The sequence below is a fragment of the Sturnira hondurensis genome, unplaced genomic scaffold (genome assembly GCF_014824575.4).
Source record: "Sturnira hondurensis isolate 20B ecotype Veracruz unplaced genomic scaffold, ASM1482457v3 Scaffold0004322, whole genome shotgun sequence".
Taxonomy (NCBI): Eukaryota; Metazoa; Chordata; class Mammalia; order Chiroptera; family Phyllostomidae; genus Sturnira; species Sturnira hondurensis.
This window is the reverse complement of record NW_028076953.1, coordinates 4,321,438-4,348,260: the sequence shown is the minus strand read 5'-3', so window position 1 is coordinate 4,348,260 and position 26,823 is coordinate 4,321,438. Positions and strand designations below refer to the sequence as shown.

Below are 26,823 nucleotides of genomic sequence, written 5' to 3'. Positions count from 1 at the left end.
CCAAATACTTTCCTTCAGCAACTTGAAGGTAATATTTCACTGATTTACAGTATATATACTCTTGCTAATGAAAATCTAGATTTCCTTCCCTAGAAATAATGTCTTCTTGTCTCCTTGTGTTTTAAATTGGTAGTTGAATTTTCAGCTTATTTTGATGTCTACAGAATTAGAAGAAAGCAGGAAAATTAAAACTGGCTGCAAAGTTTTCTCATAGCAAAACACTTAATCATAAAAGAAAACATTAGGTCTGGCTGGTTTGGCTCAGTGAATTGAATGCCAGCCTGCAAACCCAAGGGCCACTGGTTCGATTCCCAGTCACATGCCTGGGTTGCAGGCCTGGTCCCCGGTAGGAAGTGTGTGTGAGGCAGCCACACATTGATGTTTTTCTCCCTCTCTTCCTCCCTTCCCCTCTGTCTTAAAATAAATAAAATCTTTAAAAAGAAAACATTGATGACTAAATTTAACTAAAACTTAAGCCTTCTGTTCTTAAGTGTCTGTCTTAAAAGACACTCTTAACAAAATAAAAATGCAGGCCATCGCCTTGGCTGGCGTGGCTCTGTTGGTTGGGTGTCATCGCGCAAAAATGAAAGGTCCCTGCTTTGATTCCTGGTTGGGGCACATGCCTAGGTTGTAGGTTTGGCACCTGTCAGGGTGCATGTGAGAGGCAACTAATTGATGTTTCTCACATCAATGTCTCTCCCTCTCTTTCCCTTTCTCTCTCTAAATATTCAAATTTTTTAAACAAGAAAAGAAAATGCAATCCATCAACTGAGAGGAAATATTTTCAATATATATTTCTGATAAAAAATGAATTAGACATAACTTTTAAATTGCACTTCAGAGGACAACATCAAGAAAGTGAAAAGACCACTTAGAGAATGGAAAAAAATGTTTACAAATCACATATCTGATAAGAATCTTGTAAAGGTGTCTTTTAGTAATAAGACAACCCAATAAAAAATAGTGAAAGATTAGAACAGATTTTTTCAATGATAACATGAATAGCAAATAACATTAATAGATGCTCAACATCTTAATCGTCAGGGAAATGCACTTTACAGTGAAATGCCACTAAAGGCCAACAGTACCAGCTGTTGGTGAGGGTGTGGAGCAAGCAGAACTCACACGTTGCTGATGGGAATGTGAAATGCTATGATCACTATGAAAAATAACATTTCTTACAAAATTAAATGGATGCTTACCATATGACCAGCATTTCTACTCCTATTCACCCAAGAGAAATAAAAACATATGTATAAATGTTTACAGCACTTTACTCATAATAGCTGAAAACTGGAAACATCCCAAATGCTATCAAAAGTTGAATGCATAGATAAGTTGTATTATAATCGTATAATGGAATACTACTGCAACTAAAAAAAATAAAGTATGGTATACATGAGCTAGACATGAAAGAATACATATTGTATTATTTCTTTTACATTAAAATTTAAAACACAAAATTATTTAATAGTGACTTTGCTATGATGTGGACTCTGACCAGTGGTGTCTGCAGTGTTGTGGCTGCGATGAACAAATTCACAGGGACTGCAGAAGTCCTGTGGAGAAAAGGGATGGCTCAGCTACTCTCTAAGAGAGCGCCTGACCCTTATCTGGACAGGCTTTTATTGCGTGTCTGGGAGCATTACATAAGGGAAGGTCCCCATTCATTATGCACAGGCTTGCTTTAGGTGATTACCTTTTACGGATAAAAAAGAAAAGGATGTTGCAAATGCAAGGGGAAAAGTGGTTGAACTGGTTACACCCCATCCTTCGGAGGTTTAGCACAGACTTTAGGAAGTTACTTCAAAGATATGCATTAAACATTTCTGCCTTAACTCAGGGTGAGGGAGTTTTAAAGCAAAAGCAAGCCTCAAAGCAGCCTAGGTACAATGCAGGCCTGGTTCCCTATGGGAAAGCTGGTCTGTGGGCCTGGCTCCCGTATGCCACCTCATGCCTGTCGGTTTTCCAAACCAGGGCTGAGCTGCATTCGCTACCGCAACTAAGACCAGCTCCATATATTGCTGTTCCTCAAGTATCTCAAGCAGTTGCAATCCAAGTTTCAAGTGAGATTAGTTCTCACCCATGTGCTTGTTTGAGGCCAGTTTTAGCTTGCTCATGTGGTTGCTGGCTGGACCTGGTTCCTCGATAAGTATAGGCCAGAGGCCTCCATCACTTTGTTGCCACATGGCCCTCTCCATGGGGTAGCTCATTCATGTGGCTAGCTTCCTGCAAATGAACAAGTGAGATAGTACAAGATAGAAGCCAGCCTTTTTCGTAACCTAATCGTTTTTAAGTGATTTTCAAACATTTTTAATGTAACCCACAATAGATTGCATGAAACAGTCCAGACACATATATTCATATAATCTGAATAAATGCATACAAAGTTTCACAAAACAATACTTTTATAATATTACACATGATGCTCTGTGACTTCTGTTCTATCTAGTTTTTTAAAATGCCGGTTACGACCCATTAAATTAAGTTGATGACCACTAATGGTCACAACCTATTTGAACACACCTGCCCTCAGTGGTGCTTCAGCAACATTTCTAATATTGAATATTACCTACAGACACAAAAGTACTCTCACCATGGGGAACAGATAGCTCAATGCACCCTGAGTCTGTGTGGGCTTTGAAAAACCTCTTCAAATACAGGGGGAGGAACCCAGAACATTAAATTAGGGATTTCCAAAATGTTGAGCAAGGATTCAGCAGACATACAGCCTTTGCCGTGACACACAGACCTGGGGATGTACAGTTGGCCAACTTCCTCCCTGGGACATCTCAACCCCTCCTCCAGCCACTGGCTGCTTCCTTTCCTCTTGGCCATTAGCCCCAAATTGTGCAGTCCATAATAAACTCCACAGCTAATAGAATCATCCAAGCTGGAGACTCTGTCCTGCCAATATCGCATTTCTGTGTCTTCTGGACACTTACCACCAAACACTAAGAAAAGATTTTGTGGCCTTCCTGAAGATTCACAATGCATGTTTGCATATGAAAGACTGAAAAGCCCTGCAGTAGAAAAACCTGTTAACTTTTTTTAATCTTCAGATTCTACAAATGTATTTGTCCACAGACACTTCCCCTGTCTTTTTTCCCTACCCTGCCATAGAGCTCCTTAATGCATAAGGCCACCCCTGGGAATAATTGTGGAGTAAATGAAATGAATCTTTGTTTTAACCTCCTTCAATCACATCTCAGACTCCAGAACCCACCACCTCACCCTTACGTCTAATTCTCCCTATCACCCTTCTCTTCTGTCTGAGCATCTTCCTGGACCCTAGTGTCCCCAGGCCCAGAAGGAAAAGCATTGAGGTAGGAAACAAAGGGATTGGGCCTAACGGGTTGCCCGGCCATGAGAATTGGCGCAGTTCTTAGTACTTAGCCTATGGACTGACTCTAATTCAGGCATTGCAGTCCCTGTTTCCTGGAAGATGGGGGGATGGGAGGTGGGGGAAGAGGAATGGAATTGGAAGCCCCTGAGGCCCTAGGAGCTTCTGATTTGTAGCCTTCTTGTTGGAGGATCCATGTTCATTCTTGCTACTCTTTTCTGACTGGTAATCCACGTGACATGAGCAGAAATCCAGACCCTACCCCCACCCCAGGCATGACATTTCCCCGTGTTGTCCTCTTCCTAGGACCATCTCTGGAGGCAAACTGTACCTTCCACCTGAATTTCTACCACCTGCTCCCATTCCGTTCTCCTCTCTCCCTGGACCACAAACACCTTCAACTCCAATTAAGTAAAATTTCCCATGCTGGCCAAGGTAATTTGGGTCACCCCAGTGTGGCAGGGTCAGTATGTCTGTAGGACAAACACCAAGTGCTGGGCCACGCTGAAGAGGAGACTAGAGCTGAGGTGAAACGGTATTGTGCCCCACCCCCACTCCCGCAGCCTCCCACCTCCCCGAGGGAGGAAGGCTATCAGAAGCATGACTGGCCTCACAGTGCTGTTGCAGCCTCCTCCACGGCGCCCCCCACCACCACCGGGGTCAACAGCTTGGAGAGGGAGCTGTGGAACCTGCTCACGGTGGTGGCCGCTGGCTCTGGGGACGGACCTGAGCTAGACGCGGTGAGGTTCAGCTCCTGAGTCCACACAGAGATCATCGGAGGACAGCCCGAAGGCCACGTGGCTGATATCCAGGCCGCCCATGGAGCCAAAGCTGTCCGTCCAGCCCCACAACCAGTCCAGGCCACAGTCACAGTACCACGGCTTGAGGAAAAGGGCGGCCCAGGAAGAAGCGGGGCTGGAAGGCGGCCCAGGTGAACAGGATGAAGTAGTTGCCATTGGGGGGCAGAGCAAGGAGGCCCGGGAGGTTCTGGCAGGCGATACTGTTGCAATCCAAGTAGAGCAGCTAGAGCTGGGCCAGGTCGGCGAACCATGTACACGCCACGTGGCCCAGCGAGTTGCCACCCAGGTTGAGCGTAAGCAGGCTGCACAGGTCCTCCAGGGCTCCGCAGTCGCGGGCTCCGGGGAGCGGAAGCTGTTGACCAGCCAGCTGAGCGAGGCCTTCACCTAAGGCCCCGCAGGGAGCTGGAGACTATCGCCTCTGGGTGAATGCGCTCCACCTGCGCATGCGTCAGGTAACCTAATCTTGAAGTGAAATCCATCACTTTTGTCATTCTCTTCATTGTAAGACACTAAGTCCAGTCCACATTAAAGGGTTTGAGACCAGAGATTACTGAGGAACTTCTTACAGGTCAAACCCAATTTAAAAGTAGTGTTTTGTACATAGTAATTCAAAATGATGGTGAATATAGTACTTATTAGAAGGCTCATGCACTAAAACTCTCATTCTTTGGTTAATGCATAAAATTCCAGAGAGAGATTCAAGCCTTCAGTTTAAAGGTTTAATTAGTAAAATACAGACTATCAAGGTAGAGTTTTTCTTCAGGTCTGAATAATAATTACCATATTTTTATACTGTACTTACCTAAAAGTGAGAATACTGTATTTGCCCCAAAGCCACTCTGGGCAAAGAGGGTAGGCAGAGAAGGTAAAAATAAGGAAATGGGGCAGACCTGGTAAGTTCACATAAAACAAAAACAGAACACTGCGGCTTTGCCTACCTCAGACCACCTGTTGATATACCAGCTCAGTCTTCTCAGATTATGAATTTGCACTGGCACTTTAATTTGGGTGTTTGTTTCTTAACATTTTTGGATTGTAATGTTTGGGATTTTGTTTGTTTTACTTTAAAGGGGCCATTCTTGCAAGTGAATATTACAAATTAATTTTCAAATACTCTCCCAATTTCCTATACCCATTCCTGTGACCTTAATTACTATGCGTTTGCTCATGTTAAAGTTTTTGTACAGCTTAGTTAACGTATGTAAGGCACTTAATACCCAGGATATAGTAAGTGCTCAATGCTATCACTATGATCAATGCTGTTTTGACCTCCAACTGGTTCACTTTCCTTCCTTTCTATACCATTCTACTCCTCTTCAATCCAGCCTTTCTCTTCTGTTCTTCCCCTTATATAGTCTCACAGCTACTTGGCCCTACCAAAATTCCTTTTCGCTCCTCACCACACTGTCCACAAGAACCAATCTAAACTTTTTCCATTCTTCTGAGCAGATTAATCTTCTACTTACAAAGAAAACTAAGGTTCCCTCTGCAAAATTCTCTATTTTCTTCTCTCCACTTTAATTTCCCTGAATTCACATTCTCCTTTCTGCTTCAAGTATCAGCTCTTTCCTCCTGCCTCGAAGGAAGGAGCATTCTCTGGCTACACCCTCCATCTTTATTTATTTTTTTATTCCATTCTTCAATGGGGAATAGGCTTAACTACAAATAACAGACAATCCCAAAATAACAGTGGCTTAAAAAGGGCAGGTGTCTCACCTCTTTCTCAGGTGAAACAGCTCTAGGAGTGGGCTGTGTAGGGCTGATATGGCAGCTCCGCTAGCTGTCTTGGACCCATGTTTTTCTCTCTCCTCCATCATCCCTACAATGTGGCCCTCGTCCTCTTGGCACCAACCTGCTGCTTGAAAACCAAAAAGCACAACCTTCCATGGAATAAAATGAAGTTAAAGAAGGCAAGAGAGGAACTCCTCTTTTTTAAAATGTCTCTTAAGACCACATAATACTCAATTTGTATGTAATTGACCAAAATTTAGCCACATCTGGCTGCACGGGAAACAATGAAGAGTTATTAAGCTGGGTGACAGTGTGCCTGCTGAAAAATTCTGTGCTTTGTGACAATAGGAGAAAAAAGTTTTCTGTAATAAAGTAAAAAAATACATTTAGTGAGGCTCCTATCATTTCTCACCTCCAACAATATCCATGTGCTTCTTCAATCCCTTTCCATGCCCCTCATTCTAGCTCTCCACCCTTCATCTTAAAAGAAACACAAAACCTTCTATTGATTCAGATCCCTCCTTCCTTTCACAGCAAAACCTTATCACTCTTCCTTACAATTTAACATTTCTTCCTTTCTGCTTAGTCAATCAGACTAAGTCACCATCTGACAATCCTTGGTCACTATCTCACCTTTAGATTATATAGCTCCTAACTAGCCTTCGCATTCCTGGGGTATTTAATATAAAAACACACCCCAACCAAGTCTCCAAATTTAAATTTTGTTTTTTATAATTAACTTCACAAATAGTACAAGAGTAATGATTTTTTAAGTATAAATAATGCAAATATCTCTTTCGGCCACACCCCTGGCAACATTAAAACGTTTAGAATTGCCTAACACAATTCATGTGAAGAAGGCCCTCTGTCCCTGCGAGTTTCACCACCCCAACTAAGTACTCTCCCTGCAAAAAGCTGATGGGTCTAACGCCCTGAAGTTCACCTATACCCTTGCAGATGCCCAGGTCCGCAGGCTCGGGCCTAGGCAGGTGGGGCGGACGTGGGTAAGAGATTCTCGCGAGTTCCCGAATCCGCGCAGAAAATGCGCACGACGCCGTCCTCTGACGCACTTCCGCGGCGCCGGAACAGAGGCAGGCCGTGGTGGCCCCAAGTCGGCGAGATGGTGGTCACTAGGTCTGCGCGCCCGCAGGCCCGTAGCCGAGCTACGACCGCCGAAAGCTCCGAGCAGAAGGTAGGAGACGCACGGCTCCCTCATTTCTGCTCGCTGCCGCGCAGAATGGCTCTCGGGGCGGTGGGGCGGCGCAAGGGCTCCGGGATCCTTCGGGGAAGCAGCAGACTAGGAGCGTCCGGAGTAGCTTGCCGCGCGCCCTGCTGCGCACGAGCCCCGGCGCTGAGCCTACCGCTTCCGCTTCAGTCCTCACTGCAATCTTTAACGCAGTTCTGGCGTGACAGAGAAGTTAGGTAACTTGTTTTGGGTAGTTCAGCGCTGTAATGCAGATAAACAGCTCGAGCTTTTTAACTTCGCTGCTAACACTGTACTAAGGATTAATTTCGACCACCAAGCGTGAGCCTAATTTAGCGGGGTTGGAGAGAGGAGGGCACCTTTTGTTGTGGGACCTCCTTTTGGAGTGGAGGTCTATAGTGATGCCGCCTGGTGGCTTTCAGTGACGCAGTCGTCTGCTGCCTCTTGATTCAGCGATGAAGGGAAACGAGCGTTAATTCACTTACCTATTTAAAGGTAAGAGCAGCGATCGATTCTATCGACGTGTGTTCCTAAACACATCTTTGCTCAGAGTTAATACTCTCCTTATTTCCTCTTTCCCACATGTGTCGAAATGTAGGTCCTTTTTGAGTATAGTTTTTTTTCTCTTTTCAATTATTAATATTAGTTTTTGCTCGCTAAAGTTAGATTCAGGGACTTGGGCGAGGCAAGTGAAGCAGGGCCTTTCAAATTCAGGGGCAGGTACATTACATACGTTTTTTATTTTATTTGTTTAAATAATAGGTGGGGGGCTTGTGTTCATCTTGTTTACTGAGTTTTTTAGTGCCCTCTTAAAATTTGCTCCTGAAAAGAGTGCCTCATTCACTTTGCTCATGTCCTAGTCCTACCTAAATTAAGTGTGTTCTCTGGCTTGCAGAATTCCGCTAAAAGAGTTCAGGAGCATCTAAAAGGCAAGATGGAATCTCCATCTGATGACTCAAATACTGCTGAATCACAGAGCACTAGGAAACCAAGTCTAATCCCTAAAACTCCTCAAACTGGAAAGAGAAAGAGCAGAACTGCAGGCTCATTACCAGAAATGAACAAACCATGTACTGATGGAGAAACCTCTGAAGCAGAGTCAAATTGTTCTGTGTTTGAGCTCCAAGATTCCATTTTAAGAGTAACTAGGAGAAGGCAAATCTTAGTTGCGCGCGACCCATTGTCCAGTGCTAAGAAAAGGTTGAAAGTAACTCCAATAATTGAGTCTCATACTGAAGAAGAAGTCTCTGAAGCAGAATCGCACGTTTCAGGTATTTCTAGAATTGTGCCTTCTACAAGAATCAGAAGTAAGGCTAAATCCCTAACAGATCCAAGCCAGGATTCACATACAGAAGCTACTTCTGATGCTGAATCATCATGCTCAGATATTTCTACATTTTCCGGAATTGCAACTAGGAGAACAACAAGGATTATGCAGAGGAAATTACGGGCACAAATGGAGGAGAAAGATACTAAAATTATACCAGGAAATGAAAAGCAAATGATAAATACACCTGTTGGTTCAGAGGATTCTGATACCAGACAAACCTCTCATTTACAAGCAAGATCGCTTCCTCAGATAAATAAGCCAAATTTCTCTAATAATGAAATCTATAGTGACTTTGATGATTCTTTCCATGAAAAATCAGGAAAAAAACCAACAGTGCAAGAACACCAACATCTTAATAAAGCAGAGGAAAAACAGGTCAATGTTACACCTCTCAAAGAAATAACAAAGCAGAGTTGTGAGAGTTTAGATGAAGAAGACAAAGGAATGATAGATAAGAGAGAAGAAATTAATGAGAAAGTTTCTGAGGTGAGTTTTTCTGAACTTCAGGACAAAAGCCTTCCACGATTAGTTTCTCAAAGGCATTCAACCCCCCACAATAACAAAGCCACATCGAGGCCCTCAAATCAGAACTGTGAGGCTGTTATGAAATCATTAGCTCAGACATTTGCTGTTGTGGAAATAGACAGATTGACTGAAGAGAGAAAGAGCACCATAAAAACAAATGACTTCACATCTAGTAACAGTGATGGTAGTGATGAAGAAGAGTGCACAATTAGAGCTGCCAGTGAAGACGTGGATAAAGAAAGGGATGTAGATTTTGAGTGTGATACTGAACTGTACAAGTCTGAGCTCACATCTCAGGATACAGGTGATTCCGTTTTATTACTTCTCAGCAGTGATGAAAGCCAGCAGTCTGAAAACAGTGAGATTGAAGAAGACACTGTGTGTTTTGTTGAAAATAATACACAAAGGGAGTCATTAGATGGAGACTTGGGAAATAAGTCATGTGACAATGCATTGTTTGTAATCGACAGAACTCCTGGGTTAAGTGCTGGTAAAAATTTTTTCTTGGGTGAGGAAGATAAGACAAGTGAGGGTGCCATTGAGGAAGAAAAGGAAGGGGAGAAAGAGGATGAAAAAAGTGAAGATGAACCATCAGATGAAGATAAAAATAAAGATGATGAGTTTAGTGATGAAGATGATTTACTAAATGACACAAAATCTAAACTGTAAGTTTTACCTTTATTTTAAAAAGTAAGTTTTTGATATTTTGTGTATCAAAAGGCTTCAAATGGCTAATTTACTGTAAAAATATAAAATATTATAAAGCATGGGAATTGACAGAAGCATTGCCTTGGGCTCTGTGTGGGAGAGCTCTTTTATCCAGCATTTCCCTCATCTCTGTGGTTGCCTTTATTCATATTTTTCCCACCAATGATAGATAAAAGTGCTTTTTTTGGTGATAATATTAAAAATCATCTGTCAGAATTTTCTTGCATGATTGTTGAAGGGAAGGAAAAGAGCTTGTTTTTTAAAAATTATATGTTGATTATAGAGGAATTGAAAAATAAAACCTGAGAAAAATAACCTGTAATCCCATCTGTCCACAGTTGAAAAGCATTAATATTTGGGGTTACTTTAGTTTCTTTTCCTCTGTTGTAAATTGTTTTCCCCAAGTACAGGCCCCTGGCAGCAGTGTATCCATGAAATACAGGCATCCTTGTAAGGAACTATATATTAATTGGATGCCCAGTGAAGTCAATCTCAGACTAGACTCAGACATTCTAATTTTTTGAAAGCCACGGTTCTCCCTAGGATAATTTCCTTGTACATTCAGGGTTGAGGATCACTGCCAAAGCACTGCAGTAGAATGATACCACTTTCCAGTAGAGGTTGGCTATCAGAACTTTCAGTTTTTTTAGTTTATGTGAATAATTCGAGAAAAAAGTGACTGTAAGGCCAAGTGTACTTGCTTATAAAAAGGACCTTTCAGTAATATAAAGTAGAAATTTTTATTCCATAAATAAAGCAGGAGCCCAGGCCACCTGCAGGAGAGTCTAATTTGTTATGTTTGGAATACGACATTTCTATTTTTAAAAAGCTCCAGTGGGAAATATGGATGCTCATCACTGTTTAAAACTTCCTTAATTTAGAGGCACTACCGAATACTTATGATTACCCAGAAGAATATTCTAAGTTTGGATAACTTGGAAGTTCAGAGTAGAAGAACCTATTTTTCTCCTTGGTTTTAGGGATGGAAATGGGAACATTTCAGAAGTTGCTACCTATATATGAAGTTGAGCCAAATTGCCAAATGCATCTTCTCCTCTTTTGTGTAATTTTTAAAATAAAAATCCTATTATGAAATTTGTTGACATGTTATATGGCCTTTATCCTCTTTAAAAAATTGGGATACATTTGGATATGCTTCCAAAAAGCTTTTTTGTTTAATTCATTATTCATCCCAGAATTTCTTTTTTTTTTTTAAGATTTTATTTATTTATTTTTAGAGACAGGGGAAGGGAGGGAGAAAGAGAAGGGGAGAAACATTAGTGTGTGGTTGCCTCTCAAGTGGCCACCACTGAGGACCTGGTCCACAACCCAAGCATGTGCCCTGACTGGGAATTGAACCAGCAACCTTTTAGTTCACAGCCCACACTCAATCCACTGAGCAACACCAGTCAAGGCTCATCCCAGAATTTCTTTCTTAATGACTTTACTAGATTTAAACTGTGATAAAACTGTTTAGTTTTTCAAAACTTTAAAAATAAGGATTTCATTTGTCATTGACAATAAAAGGGAAGAGAAGAAAAATTGATTTTAAAATAGTCTAAATTGTTTTCATTTTGATTTAATTACTTGATATTTAAGTGATCATTTCTCTTTCAGTCTGAAGTTGACAAGCAGCAGCATAGACACTGGTTTGAGTATCAAGCAATTGGGTGGTTTGTATATAAATTTTAATGCAGACAAACTACAGTCAAACAAGAAAACCCTAACACAGATCAAGGAGAAAAAGAAAAATGAGGTAAGTTGCATGACGTGTCCTAGAGGCTTTGATGGAGCCAACCAGTTACTTCTAGAAATGATTAGACCTTGATAAGAGACTAATTTTTTCTATAGTGAAGTTACATCAGCTTCCTATGCTCCTTTCCTCTCCAGCTTTCCAAAAACAGTTGTTTCTTGTTTTTATAAAGTCCTAGCTGTAAAAGATGACACTTGAAAACATAAAGTAATACAGGACCAATGTTCTTGCACCCACCAGTTACGATCCCAGGGATTGTATTTTTTCCCTCTTTTTTATTATACTTTTAGTTCTTAACTGTTCTGGATTGTGAGACCAGAACAGTTAAGAATCTGAATTCTGTGGTGAGAATCTGCAAGCTGTGAGTACTTGCCTTCCCCACCAGGATAAAAGTGCACAAGTGCACACAGACATAAAATTGTACATTTAATTTCAGAAGGAAATGAACAGGGGAGGTCACTCATCCAAACACCCAGCTTTAGCTGCCACTTTACACAGCTTCTCCCCACGTCTGTATTTTCTAGATCTGCCCCCCCTTCTAGTCTTTCTTTGGGTCTTTAAATCCAGGTGCCTGCTTTCTGTTCCTTCATATGTGCTCAGGCACTTGACCTCACTAATTGCCTTCTGTTCCCTGCCCGAACCAGCTCCTCCTTTTGTGTTCTCTGTCCTGGTTAGTGATGCCAAAGTCCTTCTGTTTTGCAGTCACTAAGCCTAGGCTACAATGCTGCTTACGTACTTTCTGCTCCTTTTCAACCCACTGTCACAGGCTCATGCAGGCCTCTATTTTTCATCTAGACTACTGCAGTAGTCTCCTTACTCTTTGTTCTTCATGCTGTTCTCCACACTCTTGCTAGTTTCTAAAAACATAATCCAACCGTGATATTCTTTTTAAAGATTTTATTTATTGATTTTTAGAGAAAGGGGAAGGGAGGGAGAAAGAGAGGGGGAGAGACATCAATGTGTGGTTGCCTCTCATGCTCCCCAACTAGGGACCTGACCTACAACCCAGGCATGTGCCCTGACTGGGAGTCAAACCGGTGATCTTTAGGTCCACAGGCCAGCACTCAGTACTCAACCACACCAGCCAGGGCCCACCCATATTCTCTTGTTGAAGCCCTTCAGTAGTTCCTCAAAGCCTTCAAAATGCTTCTTTTCCTCCAGCTCTATCCATCTTCTGTGTTCTCACCCTTGACACTGCTACAGACCTGAGCATAGCCTGCCCTTTCCCAGGCCAATGCAGGGATCATAGGTCACTTTCTTTGGAAAACATTCTTTGACCCTAGTCCTTCCCCCAATCTCTTTTGTGCTTCTGCAACACCCAATATCAGTCAGATTCATTGTTAATTGTGGTATAATGATTGTTTTACTGAATTTTATCTTTGTATTCCTGAAACAGGATTTTTCAACCTCAGCAATATATATGTTTTGGGCTGCACAGTTCTTTGTTGTGGGAGGGTGTCTGTACATTGTAGGATGTTTAGCAGCAGCCCTGGCCTCTACACTGAGTAGGAATAGCATCCACCCTCCCCACCACCACCACATACCCACACACCAAAAATGCCTTCAGATATTGCCATTTGCTCCCAATTGAGAAGCACTGTCCTAAACCCTAGTATGGTGCTTAACACACAACAAACTCTTAATAATCTGTTAAATGTCATGCTCTCTTTTCTGAGTGATAGGAAAGTCTAGACCGCTGCTGTACTACCCAGAAACTTCTAAGTCTGACCCTGAACTGGGGAAGCCTCAGTTGATAGCGTCAAATGTTACCAAATTTATATTGCTGTATCCCTGTTGAATTATTTTGAGGACTAAGCAGTAGTCTACTTCTTGCACTGGAGGAAATAACTTATTACCCTGAGGCTTCTTTGAGTCACAGAAATGGTATTATGAAAATATTGAATCATTCTAAGCAAGTAACAAAAAATGCTGAAGTAAATAGGAAAAGATGAACAGGTTTGACTGAACACAAATTTCAAACTTAAGCAGGTAAGCCCTGAATGGTGTGGCTCGATTGGGTGTCAGCCTGCAAAACAAAAGGTCGCTGGTTCAATTCTGGTCAGGGTACATGCCTGGGCTGTGGGTTTGGTTCCTGGTCAGGGCATGTGCAGGAGGCAACCAATTGGTGTTTGTTATGTCTATGTTTCTCTTCCTCTGTTTCTCCCTCCCTTCCCTTCTCTCTAATAAATAGATAAAATCTTTAAAAAACTTAAGCGATTAAAAATACCTTAACAAACACAAGTAAAAGACCACAGATTAATATCAAGATACAAAGTACATTTTTACAAATTAATAACAACGCTATTTAAAAATGAAAAAGTATCCAGAAAAGTACAAGTATTCCCACAGAAGAGGACTTTGTGTATAAAGATGATCAACAGCAAATGAAAATAGCCAAGAGACACCACTGACAACAGAAAAGATAACACTCTGTTGGTGGCAATATAGAGAAAAGGGCCATGATTAACTGTTGGTAGGAGCTTATACTATTTGCAAGGCAATTTAGTATATTACCTACAAAAATTTTTAAATATTTTGATATATTTTATTATGCTATTACAGTTGTCTCATTCCCCCCCCCCTCATTCCCCTCCCACCTACCCATTCCCCCCTTTTAGTTCATGTCCATGGGTCATACATCTAAGTTCTTTGGTTTCTGCATTTCCCATACTATTCTTAACCTCCCCCTGTCTATTTTCTACCTACTGTCTATGCTACTTATTCTTTGTACCTTTCCCCAACCTGTCCTCCTCCCACTCCCCTGTTGATAACCCTCCATGTGATCTCCATTTCTATGGTTCTGCTCCTCTGTTCTAACTGCTTAGTTTGTTTCTGTTTTTGTTTTAGGTGTGGTCGTTAATGATTGTGAGTTTGCTGTCATTTTACTGTTTATATTTTTTATCTTTTTCTTAGATAAGTCCCTTTAACATTTCATATAGTAAGGGCTTGGTGATGATGAACTCCTTGAACTTGACCTTATCTAAGAAGCATTTTATTTGCCCTTCCATTCTAAATGAAAGCTTTGCTGGATAGAGCAATCTTGGATGTAGGTCTTGCCTTTCATGACTTAGAATACTTCTTTCCAGCCCCTTCTTGCCTGTAATGTCTCTTTTGAGAAATCCGCTGACAGTCTGATGGGAACTCCTTTGTAGGTGACTGTCCCCTTATCTCTTGCTGTTTCTAGGATTCTCTCCTTTATTTTAATCTTCGGTAATGTAATTATGTGCCTTGGTATGTTCCTCCTTGGGTCCAACTTCTTTGCTACTCTGATTTTTCTGGAAGTCTATTTCCTTTGTCAGCTTGGTGAAGTTCTCCTTTATTATTTGTTCAAATAAGTTTTCCACTTGTTGCTCTTCCTCTTCTCCTGGTACGCCTATAATTTGGATGTTGAAACGTTTAAAGATGTCCTATAGGTATATCTTTGTCATCCTCTCCTCATCTTTTTGAATTCTCTTTTCTTCATTCTTTTCTGGTTGAATGTTTCTTCCTTCTGGTCCACACCATTGGTTTGAGTCTCAGTTTTCTTCCCATTCCTATTGGTTCCCTATACGTTTTTCTTTATTTTACTTAGCGTAGCCTTCATTTTTTTAACCTAATTTGCAATCAAATTCAACCAATTCTGTGAGCATCCTTATTACCAGTGTTTTGAACTATGCATCTGACAGGTTGGCCATTTCTTCATTCCTTAGTTGTATTTTTTCTGGAGCTTTGATCTGTACTTTCATTTGGGACGTATTTTTTTTTTTGTCTTGATGGGCCTGTTACATATGAGGGGCGGAGCCTTAGGTGTTCACCAGGGCAGGGCAACCCATGTCCCTGCTTTGTGACGTTGTGTTTGGGGGAGGGGTCCAAGTGGGAACAGTGGAGCTGGCTCCGCTGTTCTCCTGTGTGTGTCCTCTTCCCCTGTTGTTTCTCCTGGTCTATTTGCATGTGAATGTGGGACTGCCCAGTCCCCAGTCCGCCACCTTGCCTGTCTGCTCACTGCTGCCTTGCTGGCCAGCTGCAGCCTTGTGCTCCCCGCTCCACAGTCCACCACCTCACTGGGTCCACCAGCTGCCGCCTTGCCTGCCCCTCCAGCTACTGCCTTCCTGCAAGTCCTCTCCGCCTGGCTGGCCATCTCTGCCCCTCCTACCAGTCTGGATGAGTGTTTCTTCTTTAACTCCTTGGTTGTCAGACTTCATACAGTTCGGTTTTCTGTCAGTTCTGGTGGTTTCTTGTTTTTAAACTGTTGTCCTTCTTTTAGTTGTTTGAGGAGGCACAGTGTGTCTACCCTATGCCTCCATCTTGGCTCAAAGTCCTACCTATAAAATTTTTAAATGACAGATTTTTTAATCTGTTTTACAGAAATAATCACAAATGTACAGAGGTGATGTTTACAGTATTTAATGGGAAGAAGTTTAATGGAGACAAAGTAAATATCAGAAGAAAAAACGGTGTATAACAGCTATTAATAAGAAAGCTGTTGATCTATGTATAAATTGACATTGAAAGATCATCCAAGATACATTGAGTTGCAAAAGGTAGATTTGTCTAGATAGGATTGTCCCATTGGTATGACAAAAAATATATGTTGTTGAGTCAAAAGGTATATCGCTATATTTATTAATAGTCTTGACATTCTCCTTAGATAACAAGCTGTTTTACCAACATCAAAAAAACTTACTAAAATCTGGTCAGGTTTTTCTCCGGTATTTCAAGAGCCACGTGGCATTGTTCCCATTACCTTTATATTCCAGTTGTTTGCTGCAGGTGGCTGTTTGCAAACCAGTACATGCAAGTGGACATGATGTAAATCGGATGTGTGCAGATTCACATCAGTAATTTGAGCTGATGATTGATTTTATAGATCTCCTAAAGTAATCCTTTAGTTTGCCTCGTAAAACATTTTCTTTGGATTTTTATTTACTTATTTTTAGAGAAAGGTAAAGGGAGAAAGAGGGAAAGAAACATCAATGTGTGAGAAACATCCATCGGTTGCATGTCACACGCACCCCAACTGGGGACCAGGTCTGCAACCCAGGCATGTGCTCTGACTGGGGATGGAACCAGGCGACCTTTTACTTTGCGGAACAAGGCTCAACCAACTAAACCACACTGGTCAGGGCTCCTAAAACATTTTTATTGTAATACAATTTACAAAATTAAGGACAGGGGAAACTTCACAATAGTATGTCTATGTATAAAGAGGGTTAATATATTTGGAATAGTCTTCAGTCTGAGAGGTGTTTCCTAGGTAAGACAAAAAAATGTTGAAAAAATGTTGCGTGACATCCTGAAATTTTAAAACCAATTCAATATTTTTACAGATTATGCAGAAAGCCATTATTACTCCTGATTTTGAGAAAAACTACTGTGTCCCACCATATCGTGAATCAAAGTACCAACTTCAGAAGAAACGCAGAGTAAGTACAATGACTCTCATCATTTACAGGGTTTTAGATGTATGTGTATATGCTGTGTTTGGCTCATATACAACATAGTTATACAATTAAAAAGTATATATATTTTCAAAGAAAATTGTCACAGGTACCCAAGGGTCCATAAAATAGGGTTCTGCAAACAAGTTTTGAATGGATTTTCACAAAGTGAAAGTGCACTGAGTGGTGCACATAGATACAACTTTTTTTTCCCTTCAAAATAGTGACAGTCACCATTTAAAGTCACTGTCCATTCCTCTTGGCTTATCAGTATTGTTCTCTAAAGGCTAGAGCAACTCTTGTCTGTTGCATTCTCAAAACCTGGTCTGTTTCGTCTGCCAGATGAGAGGGTAGAAACTCTTTTCTTTAGTAAAACATCGGGGTTGCTTCCATCTGGTGTTTCAACTAATAAGCATAAAGAAGTTATCGAGAGCTTGGAGCAAATTTGAGGAAGGTATTCTAATACCGTCTTGTCATTAATATAAAGCACCTTGGCACATAGTAGATACTTCATAGCATTAGTTGTATGAAGGGAACAGAATATAAAATCAAATTACTTGCCAGGAGTTTTTAAAAGAATAGATTTTTTAAAAAGGAATAATGCAAATTTCTGGGCTGTTGAAGTGAATGACTTTGAGGTACCTGGGTAACTGCATGAAAGTGTTAATGTTTACATATCAGCTTCAGAAATGAAAATGTTTTTATGTGTTATCTCTTGTGTAGGCTATTTTAGACAACAGAAGTAAAAGCTGTGGGTTATTCTCCCAGCAAGTCAGCAATTCTTACTAAAATACAAAGTTGAATTTAAAGGATCCCTTATTTATGAAACTGCTAGTGTGTGACCTAATTTACCAGAGAAATCAGTTTTTTTGTTGTTTCATTCCTTAATGAAAGATGAATCTGAAGACTAATACATTCTGTAAAGTAACTTTATTTTTTACTAATGAAATTTTCTGTATGTATAGTTTTGGGGGAAATAAGTATAGTTTATACACTGTTCATTGAAGTTTGAATTTTCTCTTTGTTTTTGAAATCTGAATTTCAGAAAGAACGACAAAAAACAGCAGGTGATGGCTGGTTTGGTATGAAAGCTCCAGAATTAACAGACGAACTGAAAAATGATCTCAAAGCACTGAAGATGAGAGCTGGGATGGATCCAAAAAGGTTTTACAAGAAAAATGATAGGGATGGCTTCCCTAAGTACTTCCAGGTATGAAACAAACGGAATAATGGTGATGTTCTGTGGATTTTAGCTTGGGAAGGAAGCACTGTGCTGTGATCTTTCTGTTTACTCTTAAAATAGATACATATTTACAAAGCACATCTGCTCAGGCAGTATAATGATGGCCAGACCCCAGTTCAGGCAGCCACCAACTTGTAATGACTTTCCATACAGAGAGACAGTGTTGCAGATGGTAACTAGGTTCATAGGTCAGCTCTCTAAGTCTTATGGAACCTATAAGATGGCTGTTCCATCTATCACTACTACTAGCCTAAGAGCAAGGATTCTTACAGAATGGACAACAAAAGTGGGACTCATTTACAGCAACTCTTCTTCAGGGTAGAGGGGTATCCTCAGCCAAATTCTGAAAATAAGTTAAAAATTGGTTTTCAAAGTGTTTTCAGGTGAAGTCCAGTGGAGTCATCCTCTGGGAGCCCTTGAGTTCATTTTGTTCTTCTTCACTACCTTTCGTGTCACTCATCTGGGTTATTGTAATGGTCCTTTGCCTCCAGGTCTGCTCTCCTTTCTAAGTCCATCCTCTACATGTAACCAGGCATCTATTCTTTAAGGGGGGGAGGGGGCAGTATGTCCAGGATACACCTCTGTTAAATGGTATCATAGATGTCATTCAGTAGTACTTTCAACAGTTCTTTGTGACCTATAAGGTAGAGTCTTCACCCCTTTTTAAAAAAAATATGTTTTATTGATTATGCCATTACAGTTGTCCCATTCCCCCCCCTTCATTCCCCTCCACCCTGCACACCCACTCCCCCCATTTCCCCCTTTTACTTCATGTCCATGTGTCACAAAGTCTTTAGATTCTGTATTTCCCCTACTATTCTTGTCCTCCCTCCTGTCTGTTTTCTACCTACCATCTGTGCTACTTAGTCTCTGTACCTTCTCCCCTCCTCCTCCTCCCACTCCCCTATTGCTAACCCTCCATGTGATCTCCATTTCTATGGTTCTGCTCCAGATCTAGTCGTCCACTTAGTTTGCTTTTGTTTTAGGTGCGGTTGTTAATAACTGGGTTTGCTGTCCTTTCACTGTTCATATTTTTAAAAATATTTTATTTATTTATCTTTGGAGGGGAAACAAAGGAGAGAGGAAGGAAACATCAATGTATGGTTGCTTCTCGTGCATCCCCTGCAGGGAACTGGCTCCTGCTGGAAACTGGCCTGCAACCCAAGCATGTGCCCTGACTGGGAATCGAACCGCGATTGTCTGGTTCACAGGCCCGTACTCAATCCACTGAGCTACACCAGCCAGGGCTCACTGTTCATATTTTTTATCTTCTTTTTCTTAGATAATTCCCTTTAACATTTCATATAGTAAGGGCTTGGTGATGATGAACTCCTTCAATTTGACCTTATCTGAGAAGCACTTTATCTGCCCTTCCATTCTAAATGAAAGCTTTGTTGGATAGAGCAGTCTTGGATGTAGGTCTTTGGATTTCATGACTTGGAATACTTCTTTCCAGCCCCTTCTTGCCTGTAAGGTCTCTTTTGAGAAATCAGCTGACAGTCTGATGGGAACTCCTTTGTAGGTGACTGTCCCCTTATCTCTTGCTGCTTCTAGGATTCTCACCTTCATTTTAATGTTGGCTAATGTAATTATGATGTGCCTTGGTGTGTTCCTTCTTGGGTCCAACTTCTTTGGGACTCTCTGAGCTTCCTGGATTTCCTGGAAGTCTATTTCCTTTGCCAGACTGGGGAAATTCTCCTTTATTGTTTGTTCAAGTAAGTTTTCCACTCGTGGCTGTTTCTTTCCCCCTTCTGGTACCCCTATAATTCAGATGTTGGAATGTTTAAAGATGTCCTGGAGGTTCCTAAGCCTCTCCTCATTTTTTTGAAATCTTGTTTCTTTCTTCTTTTCTGTTTGGTTGTTTCTTTCTTCCTTCTGGTCCACACCATTGATTTGAGTCCCAGTTTCCTTCCCATCACTATTGGTTTCCTGTGCATTTCCCTTCATTTCACTTAGTTTAGCCTTCATTTATTCCTCTAATTTGTAACTAAAATCAACCAATTCTGTGAGCATCCTGATCACCAGTATTTTGAACTGTGCATCTGATAGGTTGGCTATTTCTTGGTCGCTTAGAGTTATGGCCCCGGGGGTTTGAGTTCTTCTTGAGCCATAATGTTTTAGTCTGTTCGCGTCTGTTATGTATTAGGGGCAGAGCCTTACGTGTTCACCAGGGCGGGGCAACCCAGGTTGCTGGGTTGTGAAGCTATATGTGGGGGCAGGGTCAGAGAGGGGCAGTGGCATTTTTTTCTGCTCTCTCTCTCAAATTTCAGTCCCCTCTGCTGCTTCCCACAAGCAAATTGGGCCCTTCTGGTGCTGGTTCCCAGGTGTGTGGGCCTGTGCACCCTCCAGAACCCTGTGGGGTCTCTCCAACAAACTCTGTGAGCTTGGGAGCCTCTCCTGGCACCTTGACCCCTGAAAGTTTTTCCAGTTGGTGCTTTTAGGCTTTATTTCCCGGCACTGGGGCCCTGGTTTGCACAGTCTGCCTCACTGCTCACTCCTTTGCCTGGTTTATCTGCCCGCGAATGTGTGACTACAGTCAGCCAGTTGCCTTGCGCCCTCACTGGGTCTGCCTGTTGCCACCCCACACCTGGGAACTGCCAACCGCCACCTGCGCGCCTGGGTTGGTCCAGCCGCAATTTCCTGCGCGACCCTGCTCCACCAGCCACTGACTCCGCCCCTCTTACCGGTCTGGATGTCTGGTTTGTTGTTGTCAGACTTCAGTACAGTTCAATTTTCTCTCTGTTTTGGTTGCATTCTGGTTTTTAAATATTTGTTGTTCATAAACTTGGTTGTGCGAGGAGGTACAGTGTTTCCACCTACGCCTCCATCTTGGCCAGAAGTCCAGAGTCTTCACCCCTTGATGTGGCCCTTCACAGTCACAGTCTGCACCCAAACTGGGTCAGCAACCCCTGCTTTGTCAGAGACTGTCGTTGGCATTTGACTTTGCATGTGCTTGGCCCTGCCGTGTGTGCTTGGTGGCATTTTACTCATACCAACCCAAGCTAATTGGTCATCTTTTGGGAAACCTTTATCTCTCTTAGACAGAATTGGTCACTTAGTTTTTAGAGCATCTGAAATATTTTGTTCAGCATAATACTATGATACGTTTCTTTGTTTGTTTAAAGATTTTATTTATTTTTAGAAAGAGAGGGAGAAAAACATCAGTGTGGGGTTGCCTTTCTTGTGCTACCAACTGGGGACCTGGCCCGCAACCTAGGCGTGTGCCCTGATTGGGAATCAAACCAGCGACCCTCTGGTTTGCAGGCTGGTATTCAATCCACTAAGCCACACCAGCTAGGGCTGTATGTTATATTTTAAATGTTAGGTTACCTGTCTGTGGATCTTCCTTTTAAGACTATGGGCTACTCACTGTCAAGGATCATTATCTTCGTTTTCCTATACCTAGGACAGTGCCTGGCACATAGTAGACACTCAGTACACCTCACTTGGTTGAATGTATGTACTAATGCAGAGTAGTCAGTAAGAAGCTTCTAAAGTGGCGGCATTTATTATCTTGGAGATCAAATAGGTGTGTAGAATTTTTATGTCAATTTCATTAAATTGGGAAGCTAAAACAAGAGTTTATCTGTCCTACTTTTTCCTTGTAGTTACACTGTTCATCAGGAACTTACTGTCTGGCACCAAATTCTATAAAAGGAATTTTGGATTTATTATAAACAAATGGAGAAATGTTTTTAGGACCTAATACAGATTGAATAGGTTGTTTATTTTTGCTTTTAAATATGGCAGAATTAGCTCTGGCTGGTGTAGTTCAGTGGATTGAGTGCAGGCCTGCGAACCAAAGGATCGAGGTTCAATTCCCAGTCAGGGCACATGCCTGGGTTGCAGGTCAGTTCCCAGCAGGGGATGCATGAGAGGCAACCATACATTGATATTTCTCTCCCTCTCTCCTTCCTTTCCCCTCTAAAAGATAAATAAAATGTTTTTTTAAAAAAACTTAAATAAATAAAAATGGCAAAATTAACTTTAATATTGGTATAATACACACAAGTTTTCATGCCTTTCAATGAATACACTTTCTTAGAGCTACTCTGAAATAGGAAAGCAATGTGGCACACAGGTATTAAATGACCTATTTCAATCACCTGTTCATAGATTGGAACCATTGTTGACAATCCAGCTGACTTCTACCATTCACGAATTCCCAAGAAACAAAGAAAGAAAACTATTGTGGAAGAACTGCTGGCTGATTCTGAGTTCAGAAGGTAAAGGAGTTTATGTTTCACTTTATAATATGTATGCTTTCCTTTAGAATATGCATAAACTTAAAAAAAGTCAGATTACTTTTAAATACTTTAGCACAGTTTCTCAACAGCAGCACTACTTACATTTTGGATGGGATAATTCCTTATTAGAGGAGACTTTCATGTGCATTGTAGGCTGTTTAGCAGCATCCTTGGCCTTTATTCCCACCATATGCCAGTAGCAACCCCCATTCATGGCAATCAGAAATGTCTTCAGACATTTTCAAATGCTCCCTGCAGGGTATAAACATTCCCAGTTTAGAACAACTGCTTTAGAGAGGAGCTGAAAAATATTTGACAGACTAGAGGAGAATGAGGCTGCAGAGGAGACTGGGAAAGAATAGCAAGGGGATTTTGAGAAAACCAGAAAAGCACAATGCCATAGGAGAGAGGATGTTTTAAACAGGTATAAGCCAGTGAGCATGGTTAACAAGAAATGCTACTGGGAGATCAAATGAAATAAAACTTCTTGGGGATTTAGTTACAGTAACTGGCAGGAGTTTTAGGGGAGTGATGGGAAAGAAAACAACTAGAGAATGAGTTGAAGAGTTAGACACAACTCTTAAAGAGGAAGGGAGAGGCAGGGCTAGTAGATAAGGATTTAGAAGATTTTTTTAAGATGAGAGTAATCAGGTGTGTTTAAATGCCCTTGAAGCAGCAACATAAATATTATAGGAGATTTAAAAGTATACCTCATATAGAATCCTCTGCTAAAAGTTCCAGATTGGTTTAATAGCAAAACTAAAAATATTTATCAAGGATTCTAAAAATAATGTAGATTGTAGGTATAGAAAACAAATTTAGCTCAAAATGTTATATAAGCTATTAAGTGAGTCTGGGTAATGGTAAAAAATTTAGAAATAAGCACTATCAACATTGCTCTGATTTGTGAGATTGCCTTCATCAAGACTATAAAATGTAGGTCAGTTTTATCCACAACATACCGTTAACACTTAGGTAAGTGTTAAAACATTAAAAAACATCTTAGAATAAGGAAGTTGAGGCAGCAGACTAGGAATGTAGTAGCATGAAACTCAAACTTGCAGGTGAGAGGTTGTCATGTCAGTTCATCGTTCTCCGTAGCTCAGCCACTGGATACCACTTTCCTGGTCTTGTACAGTTTACCTGTGTACTGCCTGCTTTATTCTACTGTGAGTTCGTTAATATTGTCCTAAACACATTAAGATAAACTACATTACTTAAAAAGAATATTGCCCTAAATTTACATGCCAAAATATGTGAAACACTGTGTGAGCCCATCTCTTCATGGAAAGTTTTAATCCATCCCGTCTGCAACTGCCTCGAGGTTTTCCCTGACCACTTTGGGACAGGGAACTTCCCTGAATATTTAATGCATCAGATACTCATTAGCAGGAATGCCCTGGGACAGAAGAAAATGCTTTTCTGTGTTATATGTGGTTTTTGGTTTTGTCTCATTTTTAATCCGACCTTAGATTTGTTAGAAAGTCTGTGTAAACTGTGCTCTTAGGATTGAGTGAGCTGTAAAGTTAAAGGGTTGAAATCAGGGCTTCCCATCCCGGGGCCACTGACCAGGATCGATCGGTCTGTGGCCCGTCAGCAACTGGGCCGCACAGAAGGAGGTGAGCTTGAATCATCCTGAAATCGGTCCATGGTGCCAAAAAGTTGGGGACCACTGGTTTAAATAACCTCTTCTTTAAAGAGAATCAGACTTGAGTAACACAGTGGATGTGCTAAACAGAGGAGTTACCTGTGTCAGAGAATTTTTTAATGTTTCATAATTAACTATGGACTGGCAGCCCTTTTGTTCAAGCTTATAGCTACTACAGTGTTTGGGGGTTTTTTGTAATAAATTGTGCTTTTGTGTTTCTAAAGCCCAATGGAGAGATATAGTCTATAGCAGCAATTCTCTGGTCAAAAGATGCTTTTAAACTCTAAGAATTATTGAAGACCTAAAGAACTTTTGTGGCTTACATTGATCAATATTTATCATAATAGAAATTAGAATTAAGAAACTAAAAATGTTAACTCATTTTGAAATAACAAACCCATTATACACTAACATTTTTATGAACAAAACAAAAATAACTAAATTTAATTTTCTTTAATGTCTGGTTTAAACTTGAAGGCTCATATGTGCTTCTGCATGAGTCTGCTGTGACCCCACACGTTGTGTGGCCTCTGGAAAGCTCGGCCGCGCACTGGTGAGATGGCGAGCATGAAGGGGCAACAGCATTGTCGTGTTCTTGTAGAGCAGTGTTACCTATTGGACCTGAAAGGGTCTCATTCCCAGGCCACCCTTTGAAAACCATCAGTCCGTGATATATTTTTAAATACTATCTATGATAGTATTTTAAAATACTATGTGTTTTCAGGTAACTGTAAACTTTCTTTTGCTTAGTCCTTACATTTTTAACTCACAAAATATTTAAAGCATTTAATATTAGCTGGATGCTAGTACAAGAATCTCTAGTGACTGAAAATTTACAAAAGCTTCCCTCTACAGTTGTTTTTCCTCATTAGACCGTCAGCCTCATGAGGGCAGGGGCTTTAGCTGTCTGGTTCACTCCCCTATCGTCAGCTCCTAGTGTGGCTCCCTACACGTGGGAACTTAGTGTAGTAATGATGAATGGATGGCAAAAATGAAAAGAAAAAGTGAGATTTAAAAGCGGGCACTACCTCCCCAAATGTTACATAACTTCTAATAATGTCCAATGTGTCATACTTTGGAACTTAAAGGTTTGGTTTTTATCTTTAGATATAACCGAAGGAAGTACTCAGAGATCATGGCTGAAAAAGTAGCAAATGCAGCAGGAAAGAAGTTTCGAAAGAAGAAGAAATTTCGCAATTAAGATGCACCAAGCAAACCACAGTATTTTACATCTCCCCTTTATTTATTTACTAAAGGTGTTTTTGAAAACTAACTCCATCACAAAAAATCAATGTAGACTGGCCCTATTTATTTATAGGAATTTCTGTTTGAAAAAGTTGGTTTTAGAGAAAAATTTAATTTTCCAAATTTGGAAAACAAATTTAATTGACATTTTTGTGAAGTTTTCAGTGTTTGGTTATTTAAAGAAAATTGAATTAAATGACATTCAGAAACTACAAAGTTTGCTAACATTCAGAAAACTTGAATGTGATCAAAGATATATATATATATATATATATACCGATATTGTAATTAACAAGATTTTAAATAAAGATGTGTGTAGGAGTGTGTGTGTGTGTGTGTGTGTGTGTGTGTGTGTGTGTGTGTGTGTAGTGGGAGATGGCAGACAGGAAATGCCCTCTTGTCAGCTATGAATTCAGTCCAGGAAACACGGGTGCAGAGATCTGCTTGTGGCCAGTATAATAGTTACAGCTGAAACCAAAGGAATGGTGCAAAACGACTTAAAAAATAATGAAGACTACCCAGAAAGTTTGGGTTAAAGCTGATGAAAAAAGAAGGGAATTCAAAATACCCTAACCCCTTGAACGATTTCTAAAAAAGTTTTATTTCAAAACGTTTTTAAGACAGCATATTTTAAAATGCCTACAACACAGCTAGTTTTTTAAGTGAGGAAATCAGGAAAAGGAAAGTGAGGATGGAATAAATTAGATGAAGCCAGGGTGAAAGTTAATAAAACAATTCTGTGAGACTTGAACAGTTGATAAGGGTGAGCCACAAGTTTTCTAGCATCTAACACAAAAATTACTTCCATGTCAGTGTTCTGCCGTAAGATAACACTACTTGAGAGAAATTGTATATTGAGACCTGACAAAATGCCCCAGGTCCTCCCCATAACAAGGATGTCAGATGAGAGGCAATACTCAGTTGGCCAGAGGATAAATGGCAAGGTTTTTTAAGAAAAAGAATAAAGGGGTAGGGACAGAGGCTATACAGAAAAGTTCAAGAAAACCTTGAGTAAGGTTTTGGGGTGAATTCAGGGGTCCCACTCTTCGAATAAGCAAATGGAAGGAAAACAAGCTCATGAAAAAAATAATCCAAACTTTCAAGCAATGATAACTTTTTCAAATAATAGTAACATTTTATTGAAAGTTTTTAGTAAGGCTTAAAACAAAAAGCGCTTTTTAGGTAACAAATTCCCCAAGCATCTGACAGACTAAAATGTAAGATTCATCCCGTTATACAATTTAGGTAGCCTGAGGTAAACTATGAGGTGGGTACTACTATTATCCTCATTTTTTAAGTGAGGAAACGGCCACAGGTTAAGTGACCTGGCCAAGGTCAGAGAGCTGGTAAGTGTGATGCTTTCTGTCACTTATTTTGGCCTCACACTATGGCTGTCTGCCCACCTTTTTCGACGTCACCAGCAGAAACTGCTGAACTTGGCCTTTTACTGTATACAGAACACGTGATTTTTAGCTGAGACTGTGGCCCTCTGTCAGGGAGCTGTGACTCCCACCCTTTCATCTAATGCGGCTGGAAGTGCCCTTCGAAGAAGGGTGAATTTAGGGTGGGCTCTGTCCCTCTATCTTCTCCCCACTGACTTGAGTGTTGACCTGATGGCAAAAGCAATCT

The 26,823-nt window shown here is 40.8% G+C and overlaps 1 protein-coding gene and 1 pseudogene across 1 annotated transcript; one reads left to right on the top strand and one right to left on the bottom strand.

Annotated features, from left to right (window-relative positions):
- Positions 1-1,884: 1,884 nt before the first annotated feature.
- Positions 1,885-4,775, bottom strand: LOC118986546 (nyctalopin-like; annotated as a pseudogene).
- A 2,156-nt stretch (positions 4,776-6,931) lies between these two features.
- Positions 6,932-25,332, top strand: DNTTIP2 (deoxynucleotidyltransferase terminal interacting protein 2). The gene is made up of 7 exons (XM_037045521.1): positions 6,932-7,066; positions 7,974-9,598; positions 11,259-11,397; positions 16,701-16,796; positions 17,857-18,021; positions 22,171-22,280; positions 25,057-25,332. The coding sequence occupies exons 1-7, from the start codon at positions 6,995-6,997 to the stop codon at positions 25,148-25,150; spliced, it is 2,301 nt and encodes a 766-aa protein (XP_036901416.1). The 5' UTR covers positions 6,932-6,994; the 3' UTR covers positions 25,151-25,332.
- The last annotated feature ends 1,491 nt before the right edge of the window (positions 25,333-26,823 follow it).